The 21,927-nt window shown below is 40.3% G+C and overlaps 2 protein-coding genes across 2 annotated transcripts; one reads left to right on the forward strand and one right to left on the reverse strand.

The window, feature by feature from the left end:
- The first annotated feature begins 941 nt into the window (after window positions 1-941).
- LOC138869699 (uncharacterized mitochondrial protein AtMg00810-like) lies at window positions 942-1,612 on the forward strand. Its single transcript, XM_070147342.1, has 2 exons — window positions 942-1,282; window positions 1,438-1,612. The coding sequence occupies exons 1-2, from the start codon at window positions 942-944 to the stop codon at window positions 1,610-1,612; spliced, it is 516 nt and encodes a 171-aa protein (XP_070003443.1).
- A 634-nt stretch (window positions 1,613-2,246) lies between these two features.
- Window positions 2,247-16,399, reverse strand: LOC104226140 (uncharacterized). Its single transcript, XM_070147343.1, has 4 exons — window positions 16,128-16,399; window positions 13,705-13,827; window positions 2,708-2,834; window positions 2,247-2,483 (listed from the first exon to the last, which is right to left on the reverse strand). Exons 1-4 carry the CDS (start codon window positions 16,397-16,399, stop codon window positions 2,247-2,249), a joined length of 759 nt encoding a protein of 252 aa, XP_070003444.1.
- Between the last annotated feature and the right edge of the window lie 5,528 nt (window positions 16,400-21,927).

The raw sequence follows: 21,927 nt of genomic DNA on the forward strand, positions 1-21,927 counted from the left end.
TGCATATTTGGGCCTGATTCTGTAGTTTATGCTTTATACATTTTTGGGCATGAGGCTGTATTTATGTATATATATACTTGGGCCTGAGGCCGTAACATGTGAACATATATATTGGGCCCGAGGCCGTAGTTTATTCAGATAAATAGGTTGTTCATCATTCAGAAGAGGGAGTATTCATATCCTTAATTCCTTTGTTTAGTTCATTTATTAGTTATCATTTATCATTTATCAATTCTCAGTTATCAGCTCAGTATCAGTTTTAGCATTTATATTTCTTTCTTTCAGTTTGTTTACATACCAGCGCAATTCAAATGTACTGACATCCCTTTTGCCCGGGGCCTGCATCTCATGATGCAGGTAACGATTTACATGTTGACGATTCAAAGCTCTAGGATTCTCGTACCAGCTATTTGGTGAGCCCCAGTTCTTTCAAGGCATTATCATTACTTTACAGTCTTTCAGTATTTACAGATAGTTAGTGTTTTTAGTGCTTCATTAGAGGCTTCATAGACTAGAGTAATAGTTATACAGAGTCGCAGGCTTTTCATGTTAAGCTATGTTGGCTACAAATATGTTTCAGAATTGTATTAGTATTTCCACACTTTAATTTATATCATTTAGACTTTTAGTATATCAACATGTGTAAGTTTATCTTCCGTATTCAGTATGTTATGATATAACATGTTGATTCAGCCAACCAATTAGCTCACTCGGTCACATGTAGTTAGGCACTGGGTGCCATGTTATGTCCATGCCCAGGTTCGGCGCATGACAATGCACTACACAACAAGTTCAAAGTCAAAGATTTGGGTGAACTCAGATACTTCTTAGGTATAAAAGTAATGAGATCAGATAACGGGATGCTATTGAACTAGAGAAAGTATATACTAGAGTTGATCTCAACCACAGGACTAGTTGCCGCCAAAGTTGTCTCTACCCCTATGGAGCTTAATCAGAAACCAACTATGATAGAATATGACAAACATGTAGGACACAATGGAGATGAGGAGCTACAGGATGTGGCAAGTTATCAAAGACTAGTAGGAAAACTACTCTATCTGACTATCACACGACCTGGCATTTACTTTGAAGTGCAAGTGTTAAGTCAGTTTATGCAACATCCTAAGAAATCTCACTTAGATGCTACACTTAGGGTGGTCATGTATATTAAAGGTTCTCCTGGTCTTGGTATCTTCCTCAAGAAGGGTCGTATCTCTCAGCTTTCTGCCTTTTGTGATTCTGACTGGGCAGCATGCCCCAATACAAGGAAGTCTATCACTGGGTAAGTTATCAAACTGGGGGACTCTTTATTGTCTTGGAAGTCAAAGAAGCAGTAGGCAGTGAGTCGAAGTTCAGAAGTTGAATACAGAAGCCTTGAAGCAGTTGCAACTAAAATTACTTGGTTAGTTGGATTGTTGAAGGAGTTGAACATTGCAGTATATCAACAGTTAATCTTCACAATGACAGTAAAGCTGATCTTCAAATTGCAGCAAATTCCTTTTTTCATGAAAGGACAAAGCACATCGAGATAGATTGTCACTTTGTCCGGAAAAAAAATCAAAAATGGATTACTTGCACCTCATTATATTTCGACAAAGCTTCAGCTAGCTGACCTTATGACAAAGGGCCTTGGGGTCTCTCAGAATTCTTTCCTTCTCTCCAAGCTAGGGGTGTTCAATGCTTTTCCACCTCCAGCTTGAGGGGGAGTCTTGGGGTATAGAGGATAAAACTGTACATGTTAGAACTCTAGGGTGAATTTGAGTTAGTTAAAAAGGAGGTTAAAGTGGTTAAATTGGTTAGTTGACAGCTGTAGATGAGCTCTCAGTTAGTTAGTGTATATGTGCACAATGCGACCATTGTATTCTGCTTCTTATGTCTCAGACGAAATACATTCTCATTTCTTCTTCTCTCTATCTTCTCAATTGTTGTTTTTACTCTATCATTAGCTGCAATTCAACATGATTACTGTACATAAGGAGTTGAATTAATATCGTAGTTGTTGTATATTAGATGTTAGTTAATAATTTTATTTGCAATATTAGTATTCTAAGTACTAAATCCAATATGCCAACTTGATCTTTTTTCCGGGTAAATTGATTAAAAAAGAATGGATTTCACTTTTTTCTTTTCGTTTCTAGCATCATAAAAGTTGTCATCTTTTTTTTGGGTTTTAAAAACATTGTATATAAAAACAAATATAAAAGGAAACCTAGAAAATGAAGGAACAAATTAAAATGACCATTCTATCACTGATGAGGTCCTTCTAAACGAAGATAATCATACATGACCCCTTGATAGGGAGTGAGAGCTATTGTCTGTGTAAGAAAAATTGTGTTTGCTCCTTTAGTAAGCAAATTGCCTTGTATTCCGATGCTGTAAAGCCAATATAATCCATGTATACCATGTCTTGCAATTGCATTATCTCCCCCTATAAATCCTATTGTAAAATGGGGTTCTTGCGCTTTTCCATCATTGATACGAACCTTGAGGAAAAAAATAAACCAAAAAAAAAATCATGTAAGTCATCTCGAATAAACTTTGGCTTGTTAGTCTAGTTGGAGACGCAATATATTTCTTTCAAAAATCTCAAAAATTCCTTTAATGAGCCTTATGCGGCGCGAATCCGAATTAGTCAAGATCTCATTGTGGGTACTGGTCACCAGCGAGAAACTAAAAGAAACTAATTAATCAAGGGTAAGGTACATACTTGTAGTTCAGCTTCATGAGCTACAGCAAGAGCAAGTTGGAGAGTGTAATTTGAGGCAGTGTCAACACTGGTAAGATTGAATATAATTCTCCATGTGGTAGCAGTATATATGTTGATTCCTACATTCCTGCAAAAGAAATTCCTGCAGTGCGCGATGTTTTTATTAAAATTTGATATGTAGTTATTGTTGGGGGGTGGGGTATATATATATATATATATGCGTGTGTGTGTGTGACTCAAAACAAAGAGGCAGAAGAAGCTATAAGAGCATACCTAGTAACATGAGCATTGTATGGGTCCAAATTTGACCGACCTCGACCTATGACGAGCACAACAAACAATCAAGTACCTTCGAATCGGTGTCCCAAGGGAGACGATCTTAGGGCGAAAGAAGAAACTGCATGACCCCTGTAGTAGTGTAATCCCATTAGGGGCCATTAAAAATATTCCCCCGAATATTCCCTGTATTTGGTTGCTTACAATTCCGAAGGGTTTTTCTCTAGTATATAAGGGGGAAAAAATACCTTGTAAGGGGGAGACTCAAGGGAAACTTACCAATCTTGAATGAAAAAAAACTTTGCAACTCTCTTCTTTTTACCTATTATTATTCTAGAGATTATTATCTTCAACTACGATTTACCCCTTCATCTTCGATTGATTTGTTCAAAAAGGTCTTAACATCTTTTGATCAAACAATTTGGCGCCGTCTGTGGGGATTTCTATAGCTGAAATCATAGTTCTCATCTAGATTCCCAAAAGTGATAATTACTTTTCTTCAAACCTCATAAAAACCAACAATGGCAGGAAAGGAAGCGAGGCTGAAGGCAGTAGCAGATGTCTCGAATAATCTCCTGAACTCCCTCAACGAAGCCGGTAGAGAAGACAATGAGAATACAACACCAAGAGCTACACCGGAGGGGGAGATCTCACCTCTTCCACGCGGGGATCTAACGATCTTGCGCGAAAGGGGGGCCTCAACATCCATGGTGGGGGAAGCACCACCAATAGTCAAAAAGCTGCTAGAAGAATGGTTAACAAGTGCTTTGAGCAACATGCTCGAGAAACCTACACAAGGAGATGTCGAAGACATACCACATACAGAAATTGCAGCTACCGCCGATGAGCCAAACGCTACATGAGCAGGTGACACACACACACTGCTACTAATGCAGGTGACGATGCACTTATGGCCATCCTAAAGAAAATGGAAGAGATGGAAAACGAGAACAAAACACTACACGACCAGATGAAGGAACATCAGGAGAGGGTCGACAAAATACCAGGCGCTCCGAAGCTGTTACAAAAATACGATGTGGGCCGATTCGTCGAACAACCTTACAACGAAGGGGCTGCTCCACACACTATTCCAAAGACCTTCAAAATGCCACCATACTTGAAAATATATGACGGGACCACGGACCCAGAGGATCACTTAATCCACTATATTACTGCAGTAAAGGGCAATGATCTATAAAAAGAACATGTACCGTCTGTGCTTCTAAAGAAGTTCGGTGAGACCTTGACAGGGGTAGCATTGACATGGTACTCCTAGCTACCAGCGTGATCAATATCAACGTTTGAAGAGATGGCGTATAAATTCGCCACCGCTCATGTATGAGCGAAGAAGGCTGAGTCTAGGGTCAATGATATCTTCACCGGCAGGCAAACGACGGGCTAGGTACTCCAGGATTTCCTAGACCGATTCAACAAAGTAAGGAGGAGTCTACCGAACGTGTCAAAAGGGATGGCAGTAGCAACGTTTCAAAATGGGTTAAACAGGAACGGGTCAAAGGCAACCAAAAAACTGCTCAGTAGACTCATGAAATACCCCTACCACATGGGAAGAGATCCACAATGCCTATTGCGCCGAGGTGAGGGCAGCCGAGGACAACCTGAATGGCCCACTTCAATGATTAACATCAATCCAGACTAAGACAAGGAGAGATCGACGTAGCGACGGGTGAAGAGATCAACCACCACATTTCAATCGTGAAAGGCATCAGCCATATATTCGAACATCCAACCCGCCCCCTCCACGGCATGCAGACACCGCGCCACAACATGCTGCACCCCTCCACAATGAAAGAGGTATCCCTCCACTACTATATGCTCATAATTTTTGTGTTTCCCCTTCAGAGATAGTGTACGTACTGGAGAAGTTGGGCATGAAAGTGCAGTGGCCACAAAAGATGAAATCAGATCCAAGCACTAGGAGGTCTAACGTCCTCTGTGCATTCCACCAAGAAAGAGGACACAAGACCGAAGATTGCATAGGTCTGCGGCAAGAAGTAGTTAGGATGTTGAACCAGGGGTACCTGAAAGAACAGCTAAGCGATAAAGGAAGGGCCAACTTCGCTCAAGGGCGTGACCCATATCAAGGGCCTCCAAAGCCACCATCACCAGCACGTACCATACAAATTATCATTGGCAGCAGCGATGACACGGTAATAAACCATGTGAAGTTCACCACCACGCACAAACTCAAACGGACAGTCGCCCACGAACAGTATGATGACCTTGAAGGTAGTATCATCTTCGATAAGTTAGATACCGACAGTTTGTCTTTCCCTCACTATGATGCTTTGGTTATAACTTTACGCATCGCTGATACTGATGTAAAAAGAATCATGGTGGATGGTGGAAGCGGTGCGTGTATTGTTCACCCACAAGTTCTCATGCAAATGAGGCTCGAGGATAAAATAATACGGCGTTGCATAACACTAATGGGTTTTAATAATGCAGTAGAGTGAACATCTGGATAAATCGTGCTACCTGTCCTGGAAGGAGGGGTCACCCTGGAAATAACATTCCATGTCATGAACCAGGAAACGACCTACAACGCCATCATAGGACAACTATGGATACACGCCATGCAAGGCGTCTCCTCAAGCTTCTATTAAGTGATCAAATTTCCTACCTCATGGGGGATATTCAGTATCCTAGGCGAGCCACGTACCGCCCAAGAATGCTACCGGATTGCCCAAGATTGTACATACACAAGACAGCTAAAAGGGGCAAGTGCGGAAGCATAGCAGTCAGCCATGTCGGGTACCAAACCTGACATACAAGTAGAGGGCATTAAAGATCCGGACCTTGTAGAAGCTTGCAAGGCAACTGTGGAAGATCTTGACCCCGTCCAGCTAGATAACATCGACTGCACCAAAAAGGCTTATGTTGGGCATAACCTCTCAGAGCCAGGTGAGTATCGTGAGTTTTTAACTAACAACACCGATTTGTTTGCTTTTTCCCACTCAGATATGCCAGGAATCCCAAGGGAGATCGCCACGCATAAGCTGAATGTTGACCCACTCTATCCGCCGGTACGACAAATAAGGAGGAAGTTCAATGCCACAATCAATGAGGCAGTCAGTGAGGAAGTTGATAAATTACTCACCAACGGTTCCATCAGAGAATCGAAATACCCCCAATGGGTCGCCAATGTGGTCATGATCAAAAAGAAAAATGGGAAGTGGCGAATGTGTGTCGACTTTACTGTTTTAAACAAAGCATGCCCGAAGGACTCTTTCTCGTTAGCCCACATCGACAAACTTGTCGATGCAACAGAGGGAAACGAACTGCTGAGCTTCTTGGACACGTACTCCAGTTATAACCAAATTCTTATGGCTGAAGAAGATCAAGAAAAGACCATTTTCATCACTCACCGAGGTACGTACTGCTATAAGGTGATGCCATTCAGGCATAAAAATGCAGGGGCCACGCACCAAAGGTTAGTCACCAAAATGTTCAAATAGAAACTCGGTAAGATAATGGAGGTTTACATCGATGACATGCTAGTGAAGTCGGCAAAGAAAGAAGATCACATTGGTCACCTGAAGGAAGCCTTCAAAATAATAAGGCAGTACAGAATGAAACTAAATCCCAAAAAGTGCGCCTTCGACATGACTTCTGGAAAGTTCCTTGATTTCCTAGTGTCACAAAGGGGAATCGAGGTCAACCCGGATCAAATCAAGGCCATCGACGCAATACCGGAAATACTAACTAGCAAAAGGCAGGTGCAGAATCTGACAGGACGAATAGCCGCCCTATCAAGGTTCATTTCACGATCCTCGGATAGATGCCATAAATTCTTTAATGTACTAAGGAAAGACCACGGGCTGCAATGGAACTAGGAATGCATCGACGCCCTGAGAAATCTAAAAACGTATCTATCCTCACCACCACTACTCGTTAAAGCAGACCCAAGTGAATGCCTACTTGTATATCTAGCAGTTTTCGAAGTTGCGGTAAGCACAGTCTTGGTCCGTGAAAATAAAGGTACACAATCTCCAATTTACTATATCAGCAAAAGTTTAATTGATGCTGATACGAGGTACCCTCACCTTGAAAAACTAGCTTTGGCATTGGTCATAGCTTCACGGAAGCTCAGACCGTACTTCCAACGTCACCCCATAAAAGTGGTGACAACCTTCCCTCTAAGGGGTATCCTACACAAACCCGAACTATCGGGTAGACTAGCCAAATGGGCCATAGAACTAAGTGAGCACGGCATAACATACCAACCGCGAACTGCCATCAAGTTGCAGGTGCTCGCAGACTTCGTCGCTAATTTTAGCACGAAAATATTGCGCGAGGTAGAACAGGAAGCACTCAACACTTCTACACATACCGACCTCTGGGTCCTCTACATCGATGGTGCCTCTAACGCCTCGGGATCAGGACTGGGACTCATACTTGAGGTCCCTACAGGCGAAGTAATTCGCCAGTCCATACGATGCTCCGAGGTGACTAACAACGAAGCCGAGTATGAAGCTGTGATTGCAGGTTTGAAGTTAGCCCTCAAATATGGTGCTCGACGACTCGTCCTCCACGGTGACTCCCAACTCGTGTTGAATCAGATCACCGGGACTTTCCAAATCAAAAACAATAGGCTGCAATGATACCAGTTAGAAATCCACAAACTACTGCCAGAATTTGATGAATGCCACCTCGACCAAATACCCAGGGCGCAAAATATCGAAGCAGACGACCTCGCTAAACTAGTTGCGGCCACCAAGAATATCAACAACGAAAACGTTGTCACCCCCTTCATTCCACAATAGACCATGTCGAGGTACATTCTATAAATTTAACTTGGGACTGGCGTAACCGCTTTAGAGCCTATTTGCAGAATGGAATGCTCCTGCAAGATCAAAAAAAGCCAAAAAACTCCGGGTGTATGCAGCCCGGTACAGACTAGTAAACGGCGATCTCTACAAATAAACGTTCGGCGGCCCCCTAGCCAAATGTCTTGGGCCACATCAAACAAAGAGAGTACTGGAAGAAGTGCACAAAGGGCACTGTGGCACCCACACGGGAAACTGCTCCCTCATCCGATGCATCATTCGCGCCGGGTATTACTGGCCCACAATGAAAAAAGAAGCTGTCGACTATGTCAGGAGATGTGAACAATGTCAAAAGTACGCCCCTATGATACATCAAGCTAGATAACTCCTTCATTCCGTCACTTTGCCATGGCCATTCATAAAGTGGGGAATGGACATAGTCGGCCCCTTTCTAGTAGGACGAGGTAAGGTACGCTTCCTTTTGGTTTTAACTAACTACTTATCTAAATGGGTGGAAGCAGGTGCATACACTCAGATACGTGAGTAGGAGGTTATCGCCTTCATATGGAAAAACATTATATGCTGCTTTGGCATCCCCAAAGAAATCAGCGGTGACAACGGGCCTCAGTTCGTCGGAAAAAGATCGACTGAGTTTTTCGAAAAGTGGCGCATCAAAGGAATACTCTCCACACCATACCACCTTGCCGCCAATGGTCAAGCTAAATCCTCCAATAAAGTAATATTGAACATATTGAAAAAGAAGCTCGAGGAAGCTAAAGAGCTAGTCTCGAACTACTACCGGAAGTATTATGGGCATACCATACTACGCCAAAAACTAGCATAGGAGAAACGCCATATTCACTGGTCTACGGGACCGACACAGTTATACCTGCTGAGGTCGGGGAACCTAGTTTGAGATACTCCAACGATAGCGGAACAAGCAACGACGAAAGTAGGCTACAAGATCTGGATGAAGTTGAAGAACGAAGAGACATGGCCTACATAAGAATGGTAGCCCAGAAGCAGAAAGTAGAAAGATACTACAACAAGAGAGCCAAGGGGCAACCACTCAAAATTGGCGACTACGTCCTCAAGGCCAAAACACAAGCGTCAAAAGACCCTTTTGGGAACGAACTTGGGTGGACCGTACAAAATTGTAGCAACAGCAAACAAAAGAGCATTCTAGCTAGAAACAATGGAGGGAAAACTACTCCAAAACAACTGGAACGTTGCCTATCTCAAATACTTCAACTTCTAAAAGAAGGTGTCACCTAAGTCGTAGTCTTTTTCCCTCACCCGAGTTTTATCCCAATTGGGTTTTCCCGGGGAGGTTTTTAACGAGGTAGCAAGGGGGATACCTTAAGGAACGACATTCTGTTCATTACCTCGACCCGTCGATATGACCTCCGGATCGAAGTAACGAAGGGACTGCATATAGATAATCAAATCTCCATTGTATTTACGGAATCAAATCTCCATTGTACTTACGGAATCAAATCTCCATTGTATTTATGGAATCAAATCTCCATTGTATGTACAGAACTGGATCTCCACTAGACGTCATGTGATGTCTTCCTACGGGAATACGATCAAATCTCCAACAATGTAAGTTCGACCTCGTTCGAACCACGACGAGATTATACTTCGACGACAGTTCGAAGCAACATCCCAATGGCCAAGGCCATTGATGGCAATATAAGTTCAACCTTGTTCGAACTACAACGGGATTCTACTTCGATGACAGTTCGAAGCAACATCCCAATGTCCAAGGCCATCGATGACAATGTAAGTTCAACCTCGTTTGAACTACGATGGGATTCTACTTCGACGACAGTTCGAAGCAACATCCCCATGGCCAAGGCCATCGACGACAATGTAAGTTCGACCTCGTTCGAACTACGACAGGATTCTACTTCGACGAGAGTTCGAAGCAACATCCCAATGGCCAAGGCCATCGACGACAATGTAAGTTGAACCTCGTTCTAACTACGACGAGATTCTACTTTGACAATAGTTTGAAGCAACATCCCCATGGACAAGGCTATCGACGACAATGTAAGTTCGACATCGTTCGAACTACGAAGGGATTCTACTTCGACGACAGTTTGAAGAAACATCCCAATGGCCAAGGCCATCAACGACAATGTAAGTTCGACCTCGTTCGAACTACAATAGGATTCTGCTTCGATGATAGTTCGAGGCAATACCCCACTGGCCAAGTCCATCGACGAAAACATAAGTTCGACCTAGTTCGAACTACGACGGGATCCCGCCTCGACTTCAGTTTGAAGCAACATCCTAATAGCCGAAGGCGTCAACGATATCATGTGTCCGATGAATGCAAGAAAAAAACAAGCCGACAAAAGTAACTTTTACATTACAGCAAAACATCATTTACACTAGCCCCTACAAACGGGCCCAATTACGACCCGTGAAAAATTCCCTAAACAAAAGCAAATACAAACTAAGACTACACATCATCCTCAACGGGGTAGGCATCTTCGTACCACGAATCTGAAGCAAGGCGATTTGCATCATCAGAGTTGATATCATCCCCGTCAGGTGTGAGGGGGTCATACCCGCATGACTCACGAGCTACAAGAGCATCGGCATGCACAGCCTGAACCTCCACCCCAGTAGCCCTTCCCTCAGTGTGAAAAGCCTTATACACATCAAGTCGAGCCTCAGCATGGACCCACAACTCGTATAAACAATGAGGCACAACCGGATCGGCTGAGGCATGAGACGTAGAAGGCTGAGAATGTCGACACGCATCCTCCGCCCTCAGCGAGGCCATTTGTCTATTTAGTGCGGTCAGCTCCTCCTCCAGTTCTTTGACACGCCCTTCGAGCCCTGCCACCTGATGACCAGAGGCTTTCTTCTCCTCAGTCAACTCCGACCTAGAAATACGGAGGGCATCTTCCAAAGATACCAATTCAAAAATAGCTGCTGCTAGCTTATCAGCGCTAACGTTCAGCTTGCCCTTAAGCCCCTCAATCTCTGATACCTTAGTACTTAACTCAACAGTAAAGTCGGCCACATTCTCCTGTAAGTCGGCATTCTCAGCTATCACCCCCTGCTCAACTCGAGCTCGTACTCCTTCGCATTAAGGGAGACCTCCAACTCACTGTTACAGGCGACAACGTTCACGAATTCTTCGTCCCTCTCCCTCATTTCCTCAATCTTGCACTCCAACTGGTCCTCCTGCTGCTTGAGCCCCCCTCAGAAAACTTGAAAATCTGGGTCCAATGATAAATGTCGACCATCGCCCAATGCTTAGCCCAATACTGATGATATTTGGACGACATCTTCTCATAAAGGCCCGTCCTTCTCCTCTCTCGACACTCTCTCTCTACCTCCATGATGAGGGTTTGACAAAAAAGAAGGGAAGAAGTCAGAAACAAAGTATAAAACGATGATTATCGCACCAACCCAATGATGAAAAGAGAAGGAAATGCACCTACCTGCAGGGCCATACCAATGACCTTCTAAGATAACTCCACGTCGCTCATCGCCCTAAGCATATCGCTTTCAGGAGCGGCACATAGAGGAGCTAGGGCCGATGCCACTTGCTTGTTGTTCAGCTGCAAGTTGTAGTTACCCAGAACTACCACATGACGGTCGGATCCGTCCATCCTAACCTCCACATGGGTATGCCGACCCACAAATTCATTAATATCCTCTGGGTCAATATCCGAACCTGATTCACCACCCTCAACACGATGCCCCCCAACGTTGGACGATTCACCACCCTCAATAAAGCGTGTTGAACCAACTCCTGTGCCAACTCCCTCCACTTGGGGAGATCTCCCCGACAAAATGGCATCGGCCATGAACACAAGCACAAGGGTTGTTCGGGATGCCCCGCTGCCATCAGCGTCCGTAGCCACGCTTTTCCTCAGCTCAAGCCTCATCATTTTCCTCGACAACGGCTCATCCCCATTAGAGGATTTATCCAAAGGATGTGAGGCCAGTACCGAAGAAACCTCTTCCCTCACGGCCATGACTTGAGATTGATTTCCCAATTGGATAGGTTAAAGATGATCCTCTCGAACAGACTCACTTAATACAAACTACGTATCTGCAATGGTAACGGCTTGTTGAAAAGCGGGGACTGGCGCCCTTCGCCTAGAAGCACCTCGATCTGTCATCACAGAAGTTCGTACCATTAAGTAAGGTCGCATGGATAACGAAGTAGTAAGCGATACGTTTACCTGAGGAAACTTTAGGGCCATAACGCTGCGCGAAGGCGGGCCAAGTTCGAGTTTCTGCTGCATGAGGAAACATGCAGGCTGCCCAATCTCTGATACCCATAATGGGGCGAGGTGGAAGACCCATAGCTGCAAAATGGCAAGCGAATAACCTTTATAGTAAATAAAGAATAAAGGGGAACATGACAAAGGACGACACTTATGAGCCCCGTTCCACCGCTCCGAGAATCTGGCGGAGTCAGAAATGACGTGCTCGGTCTTGACGAAGAAGTACTTATGACAAAACTTGCAGCTCTCCCGGTCATCCGTCCCGACCACCAGCCCTTTCGTACCACGCAGCCTTAAATGCACCATGGTACCCTTGAGGAAACCAGGTGTGAACAGGTGTAAAAGGTGGTAGACAGAAACACTACACTCCGCCAACTCTGTATACTTAGTCAATAGTAGAAGCACCTTGAGTGTGTATGGCGAAAGTTGCGCTGGGCAAACTTGGTAAAATCTACAGAATTCTTCCGCTAGGGGGAAAAGAGGAAAGGTATAGCCAATCGAAAAAAGGTACTCATAGAAAGTGCAGTACCCAGGTCTGTGGACATCCACGTAGTCTCTCCCCTCTGGAACCATTTCTATATGAGCAAGAATGCCAAACTTTACACGAAGGGCATCTATATGGACATGCTCTGTCATAGAAAATATGGGGTTCGGGGTAGGAGGTGGATCTTTGAGGAAGTCACTCCGGGATAAGGGGTGCCTCGATAGTAGCTCCTCCACCGTAGGAGGGCTGTTACTCTCTTCTACCACCACATCTCCGCTGTCAGAAGGAGGCATCGTGATTACATGGTGGCTTCAAGAACCTCTTCGCGAGAATGACGATACCTCGGCATAATATCGTTTCAAGGAGTATCAACACAAAAGGAGAAATGAAGAAGAAGCTTTAGGTGAGGACCGAAACAAGAACAGAAGGATATGAAAGCAGGTGAGAAAGAATGAAGGAGGTCTTCAAGAGAGGAGTGGCTAAAGTTTTTCAAAAAATCAAATCCTTCACCTATTTATAAGATTGGGAGTCGCCAGAATCGAAGCAGCGGGCTTCAAAGCAGCGCAAGAATCGAAGCACCAAGTCGTTAGTCCCCGCCTCGAAAACCTGCGTAGTGATGACGCACATAAAGCTGACATCACTTCCCGAGAAGTGTACCACACGATTTTTTGCCGAGCATGATGACCATCTCCCATTGTCCATGTCATAATGCTCCTACAGGTCAAATTTCTCCAGAAGAGGGCATGAAGTACGCTCATCGAGGACACATCTGGTCGCGATCCCGACAAGCGGAGGGACTAACTGTATGGGTCTAAATTTGATGGACCTCGACCTATGACGAGTAGGACAAACGGTCAAGTACCTTCAAATCGGCGTCCCAAAGGAGACGACCTTAGGGCGAAAGAAGAAACTACACAGCCCCTGTAGTAGTGTAATCATATTAGGGGCCATTAAGAATATTCCACCAAATATTCCCTGTATTTGGTTGCTTACAATTCCGAAGTATTTTTCTCTATTATATAAGGGGGGAAAAGAACTTGTAAAGGGGAGATTCGGGGGAAACTTACCAATCTTGAATGAAAAGAAACTTTGCAACTCTCTTCCATTTACCTATTATTATTCTAGAGATTATTATCTCCAGCTACGATTTACCCCTTCATCTTCGATTGATTTGTTCAAAAAGGTCTTAACATCTTTTGTGTCAAACAAGCATAAAACCAGTCTCTTGAATAATTGCTAGTCTCAACGGTGTAGACGAGATAATTTGTAGGATATAAACCGCTATATTGTTTCCACAAACCGTACTGTCTAAAACTGCAAGCCAAAGTGAAAACAAATGATTTACAAGTACATCTAAAGTGTATTTGTACTCCCCAATAAATCCTGGGACTGTTGCATACAAGTTATATGTACCAGATATGACATTCTCTATGATAAAATTTGTTAATAAACTCTATTTGTAAAATAATTCTGGAGAAAATAAAATAACATAAACAAAAATATAAACGAAATAAAAGTTAATCTAAGCCCACTGAATTCACAGTGTTTCCTTAAGGAATTTAATCGCCTCATAGTACCCAAGGTTATAGATTATTTCCTCCCAGGATAAAACAAATTACACACTAGTGTAGTGGTACTTCAAACCCCAGTTTTCCAGCAAACACAAAGTTTGGTAGAAAATCACACTCTGTTATTTTCTTAGAAGTTAAAACTATGTAGAAGAAGGAGGATAAACTCAGAAAATCGTATGGAAAATCTGAGAGGATGGACTTGTATTTATAGCCAATGTTGGGCTGAAATCTGAAGAGGTGCAATTCTTCAGAATGACTGTTTATGCAAAACGGCCACAACATAAATTCTATAACATAAATGGATATTTACTCAACAATAAAGAGGGAAAATAAAGCGGAAATATTGAAGAGGGCAGTTAATTTTATATTACCCAATTAGAAAACGAAAAAATGGAAACAGTTGGATTTTAATATTAATATTCTTGGATTTAATATTAATATTTTGTTATTAAAATGGATATTTAATAATTTTCTATTAATATTTACTATTAACAAACAAATTTGGTCCAAAAAATTAATCAATCAATCGATCATTTGACCAAATCCAAATCCAAATCTAAATCCGAAGCCGAAGCCAAAGCCGAGCCGATCAAGCGACGACGACGGCGCGATGCTTGCCTTCTTCTCAACTCTTTAAAAGCTAGAATAAGAGCAATTTCTTATATACCCATTAAAACCTCTTCCTCTTCCAATATGGGACAATGTTCCTTCATCGGGGGGGGGGGGGGGGGAACTTATAATTTCACTTAAAAATTTCATTTCCCATTCACTCTCTTTTTAAGCCATATTAATGCTTAAAACCCAACAATCCCCCACATGAATGGGGAATGACTGTATCATGGAAATATGCATGAAAAACTGTGTGATTCGCAAGCAAAGATTACTTGCATCTGGATAAGTAGGTTTCCCTTTGAACTTTTCATAGTGAACTTATGTCGGATATACTCGATCAATCGGTAGATTTAATATCTTTAAACCGTCAAAATTTGGTGTATACCTAGACAACCATTAGTCACACAACCAACCCTTAATTGTTTTTGGTTCTCATTGTTGTGTTCGTCTCAACCATGAACATCACTTGGTTTCATAAGTGCATAGAGAACTGGCCTTTCAAAATTATCCTTGACGCGGCTAACACTTCACACTTACATAGGTGATTACTAAACGTGTCATCCCGTAGATACACTATTTGGTATACACCATATCAAATTTAGAAATCAGTAAAAAACCTTAATGATTTATCCTTGGTAATGAACATTGCCTTATCACGAGAATGGACCAAAAGTTTAGTTGACAATGTTGAACTGTCATTAATAACTTTGTTTGATCTCCTTGAACCTAGATCTTGGGATCTCCAGTTTTCTAGGTAGAGTTACCACCACAATGACTTGTTCTCGACCATATTCCCATTTCCCTTGATGATTTCTCAACTACCTATCTAGTTAGGCCTTTTGTAAGTGGATCCAACACATTACCACTTGACTTTACATAGTCAATCGTGATAATTCCTCTAGAGAGTAATTGCCTAAAGGTTTTATGTCTTCGTCGTATATGACGAGATTTACCGTTATACATAACGCTCTCTGCCCTTTCAATTGCCGTTGGACTATCACAATGTATCCATATTGGTGCAACGGTTTGGGCCAAAATGGAATGTCTTCCAAGAAATTCCGGAGCCATTCAACTTCTTCACCGTCTTTATCTAAGGCTATGAATTTAGTCTCCATTGTAGAGCGGGCAATACAAGTTTGTTTGGACGACTTTCAAAATACCGCTCCTCCACCAATAGTGAATACATATCCACTTGTGGACTTCGAATCAGCTGAACCGGTGATTTAATTTGCATCACAGTATCCCTCAATCACCGCAGGATATTTACTATAGTGCAAAGCAAAGCCCTGGGTATGTTCTAAATATCCCAAAACTCATTTCATTGCCATCCAATGAGATTGACCTGGATTTCTCGTGTATCAACTCAATTTACTTATAGCACAAGCTATATCTGGTCGTGTACAATTTATGATGTAGATTAAGCATCCCAACACACGAGCATAATCCAATTGTGATATGCTTTGGCCTTTGTTCTTTGCTAATGCAAGATTCACGTCAATTAGAGTCTTTGCAACTTTAAAGCCCAAGTGCTTGAATTTTTCAAGTATTGTCTTAATATAATGACATTGTGACAATGTCATACCTTGAGAAGTCTTATGGATCTTAATTTCTAGAATTAAATCAGCAACTCCCAAGTCTTTCATATCAAACTTTCCAGTTAGCATACGCTTAGTCGCATTTATGTTGGCAATGTCATTACTCATTATCATCATATCATCCACATATGAACAAACAATTACTATGTGATTTGGAACATTTTTAATGTACACACATTTATCACATTCATTTATTTTAAAACCATTTGACAACATTGTTTGGTCAAATTTTGCATGCCATTATTTGGGTGCTTGTTTTAGTCCGTAAAGGGACTTAACAAGTCTACAGACCCTCTTATTTTTTCCTAGAACTACAAACCCTTCAGGTTATTCCATGTAGATTTCTTCCTCCAAATTTCCATTCAAGAAGGCTATCTTAACGTCCATGTGATGAATCTCAAGATCATACACCGCAACTAATGCTACTAATATCCGTATGGATGTAATTGTTGTAACTGGAGAGTATGTATCAAAGTAGTCAAGACCTTCTCGTTGTCTATACCCTTTGACTACAAGTCTTGCCTTAAATTTATCAATAGTGCCATCATCTTTCATTTTTCTCTTAAAAATCCATTTAGAACCCAAAGGTTTATTTTCAGGAAGAAGATCAACCAATTCCCATGTATGGTTGTTCAATATGGATTCTATTTCACTATTGACTTCCTCTTTCCAAATCAGTGATTACGAAGAAGATATAACTTCTTTAAATGTTCGAGGCTTATTTTCTAACAAGAAAGTCACAAAATCTAGTCCAAACGAAGTAGACGATCTTTTATGTCTTGGGATTTTCTGATTTATGAACTAGAAATCGATATGTTTTACTGTTGGTCGCATATCCTATGAAAATACAATCAGTGGTTTTCGGTCTTATTTTTACCCTTTTGGGTTTAGGAACTTGCACTTTTGCCAAACACCCCCACACTTTAAAATAATTCTAGTTGGGCTTCCTTCCTTTCCATTTTTCATAAGGAATGAATTGTGTTTTGCTATGGAGTACTCGATTTAGTATTCGGTTAGCCGTAAGAATGGCTTCCCCCCACAAGTTCTGTGGCAAACCAGAACTTATCAACAATGTGTTCATCATCTCCTTTAATGAACGATTCTTTTTTTCCACAATCCCATTGGATTGGGGCATGTAAGGGGCCGTTGTTTGATTAATAATTTCATATTCTAAACATATTTGTTCAAAAGGAGATTCATATTCACCACCCCTATCACTTCTTATCATTTTGATTTTCTTGTTAAGTTGCATTTCAACTTCATTTTTGTATTGCTTGAATGCATCTATTGCTTCATTTTTACTATTAAGTAAGTAAACATAGAAATATCGAATACTATCGTCAATAAAAGTTCTGAAATACTTCGTTCCACCGCGAGATGGTATTGACTTCATGTCGCAAATATCTGTATGAATTAAGTCTAAAGGATTTGAATTCCTTTCAACTGACTTATAAGAATGTTTAACATACTTAGGTTCCACACATATTTGACATTTTGATTTGTCGCATTCAAACATAGGCAATACTTCCAAATTAATCATTTTCTGCAAGGTTTTATAATTAACATGACCCAAACATATATGCCATAATTTATTTGACTTAAGTAAGTAAGACGAAGCTAAAATTTTATTATTATTCTCAACAACCATTACATTCAGCTTGAAAAGGCCCTCAGTAAGGCAACCTTTTCCTACAAACATTTCGTTCTAACTTATTACAACCTTATCGAATACAAAGACACATTTAAAACCATTCTTAACGAGAAGTCAAGCAGAGACTAAATTCTTCTTAATCTCGGGAATATGAATGACGTTGTTCAAAGTCACCACTTTGCCGGAAGTCATTTTCAGAAATATCTTCCCACATCCTTCAATCTTGGCAGTTGCAGCATTTTCCATAGAAAGCGTCTTTTCGAGTCCAATAGGAGCATATGTAGCAAAAGCTTCTCTAACAGTACAAACATGTCGAGTGGCTCCAGAATCAATCCAACACTCCCTTAGATTGCCCACCAGGTTGCATTCAGAAAGCATAGCACATAAGTCATCAACATCTTCGTGCTTTTTGACCATGTTTGCTTGACCCTTCTTCTTCTCCTTCTTTAGAGCACGACAATCTGTAGATTTGTGTCCAGCTTTCCCACAGTTGTAGCAATTACCGTTGAATCGCTTCTTGCTTGGGTTGCTTTTCTGTCCAGAAGCCTGCTTCCTCTTTCTCTTATTTTGAGAAGTATCCTCAATAATGTTTGCTCCCATTATTGTTGAGTTTCCACGACCTCTCTTTTCAGAAGCTTTGTTATCCTCTTCGATTCTCAATCGAATAATGAGATCTTCAAGGGATATCTCCTTGCGTTTTGTTTCAAATAATTTTTGAAGTCCTTCCACAACGGAGACAACTTTTCAATCATCGCTGCTACTTGGAATGCTTCATTGATGACAAGACCTTCAATAAAAATTCTATTAGTAAAACTAATACTACCAACATTAGTATTAATTCTACTTATACCTTTAGCAAGGAGATCATGAATAATCACTTGCAATTTTTGGACTTGGTTAATAACAGACTTGTTATCTACCATTTTGTAGTCCAAAAATTTAGCGGCGACGAATTTCTTTAACCCGACATCTTCAGTTTTGTATTTTTTTTCAAGCGGAATCCATTGTTCTTTTGACGTTTCCATGCCACTGTAGACGTTATACAAAGCGTCCACCAGTCCGATAAGAACATAATTCTTGCACAAAAAATCAGAATGCTTCCACGCCTCAATCATGAGAAAACGTTCAATCTTTAAAGTTTCATCGGGCAGCACAGAAACATCTTCCTTGATGAACTTCTGCATACTTAAAGTAGTTAAGTAGAAGAACATCTTTTGCTGCCAGCACTTGAAATCAATCCCGAAAAATTTTTCGGGTTTTTTTGCCGGTGCCAATGCTGCCGGTGTTTTTCGGCTCGTTGAGACATTGGTAGTTACCATCAGAACAACTTGGTTTCTGCTGTCATTCGTCATTTCTGTAAAAGAATGACACAAACAAACATTAAAATTACGTATATTTTAATCTCCAACGAAGTAAAAAATCACAAAGGTTTTAAACTCCAAAACAGTAAATATAACATAAATACAGAATACAAATTAAATTCCTTAAGCTTGTTAATAAACTGTAATTGTAAAATAATTCTAGATAAAATAAAATAACATAAATAGAAATATAAACGAAAGAAAAGTTAATCCGAGCCTACTGAATTCACAGGTTTTCCTTAAGGAATTTAATCCCCTCCTAGTACTCAAAGTTATGGATTATTTCCTCCCAGGATAGAACGAATTACACACTGGTATAGTGGTACGTCAAACCCCAGTGTTTCAGTGAATACAAAGTTCGGTAGCAAATCACACTTACTGTTATTTTCATAGAAGTTAAAACTATGCAGAAGGAGGAGAAACTCAGAAAATTGTATGGAAAATCTGCGAGAATGGACTTGTATTTATAGCCAATGTTGAGCTGAAATCTGAAGAGGTGCAACTCTTCAGAATTGTTTATGCAAAATGGCCACAACATAAATTCCATAATATAAATGGCTATTTACTCAACAATAAAGAGGGAAAATTGAAGAGGGTAGTTAATTTTCTGTTACCAAAACAGAAAACGGAAAAATGGAAATGGTTGGATTTTAATATTAATATTCTTGGATTTAATATTAATATTTTGTTATTAAAATAGATATTTAATAACATTTTTTGTTAATATTTACTATTAACAAATAATTTTGGTCCAAAAAATTAATCAATCAATCATTTGACCGAAGCCGAAGCCGAGTGAGCAACGACGACGACGGCGCGAGGCTTGCCTTCTTCTCAACTCTTTAAGAGCTAGAAGAAGAGCAATTTGCTTATATACCCATTAAAAACCTCTTCCTCTTCCAATATGGGACAATGTTCCTTCATCAAGGGGGAGGGAGGCGGAACTTAAAATTTCACTTAAAATTTTCATTTCTGTCCATTTCCCATTCACCCTCTTTTTAAGCCATATGAACGCTTAAAACCCAACAAAATTTCCATTAGAGTCTGTTTTAGTCCAGAACTGATATCCCTGGAGATGAAACGGACAAAATAAGTTAATAAATTTATTTAAAAAGATCTATATAACTGAAATTTTTTGTCTATTTTTATTTTATAAATTTACAGATCATGTAACCTCACTTTATTTTCTTTGTGTCAAGATCCAGCATCTCCCGGCGGCGCTAAACCAATATAGGCATTGGAAGCCAACACATCTTGTTTACTGATAAACCTTATAAAACAAAAACGAAGGAATATTATCAATCAATCAGTCATTCAATTATGCTTCAATTCAAAATTAGTTGAGCCCGATGTATGAATCGTTTATATTCAATCTGTTTAACTTCATTTATTTTGATGTCAAATATCTGTCTGAAGGGGCAAATTACAAGTTCTTTGAATCTCACACTTTTTCCTACATGGTTAACTAGTTTAATCTCAACTAGTTGGGACTCCTCTCACTATGGATATGGCCATAGATTAAGGCAGACAAATCCTCTCCTGCTCAAAATCGAATGCCCTAAGTAGATCAAGTATTTTCACTTTGAAATATATTTGAATAGTTCAAATATATAAAATTATTTACAATTAACTTAGTAGTGAAAAATGAGACCATTTTATGATGAGAGTTCAGAAGAAGAAAACATATGCAAAGGTATATTTTTACTTCAAAATAGAATTGAAAACTTAAAAATATATAAAATTATTTTGACATTATAATTAATGGTAAAATTTGAAATCACTATGTGATAAGAAAATATTAAATAATATTATGTAAACCTTGAAATATTTTCCTAAAACATCATATAAATTTTTGTGAATGATAGAGATGCGTGTAAGGTGACTCGAACATCATCGTTACATTATTTTGAAGCCATTTCGTTATACTTTGTATAACTACACTTAATTTTACTAGTTTAGATTATAAACACTAACATGTGATAGTAGGTTACTTACCATTTTTACTAGATTAACAATGTATGCTTATCAAGAGATTTACCAGTAGATACCTAATAAGTGAACTAATTATGTATAAAAAAAATTAATGTCAGTGGATAAAACTTAAACTCTAACCCAAAATTTACCAACTCAAATTCGAACCAAATTCAAATGAAAAATGTCAACGATTAAAAAGAGGAGGAAATACCGAACTCATCAAACGACTTACGATTCGAAATTAAAGAGGAACCTAAACGGGAGTTCTCGATTGGGGGAGCTTCAACAACACAAGTAGAACCAAATGAAGAGATATCTTCATTAGCAGTTTCAACAAAACGAAGAGTGGGACCGAATGAAGAAATATCATCATTAGGGGTTTCAGTAAAAGAAAGGGTGGGATCGAATACATCAAAACGACAATTAAACAATACTCACTCTTTTATAGTGGTGCGTAAGTAATTTTATTGTAGATACAAAAGGATAAATATCAGGATGAATATCAACAAATAAAGCGTGGACTTTAATAAAAAGAAGGTAAAAATGGAGAAAATGTAAAAATATGTATATGTAGTCCAAGACCAATAATTACAAGCATGAATAAGAAATATATGGACAAAAAAGTTACTATAGAGTGAAATATCAATTGT

Source organism: Nicotiana sylvestris, chromosome 5, assembly GCF_000393655.2.
Source record: "Nicotiana sylvestris chromosome 5, ASM39365v2, whole genome shotgun sequence".
Lineage (NCBI taxonomy): Eukaryota > Viridiplantae > Streptophyta > Magnoliopsida > Solanales > Solanaceae > Nicotiana > Nicotiana sylvestris.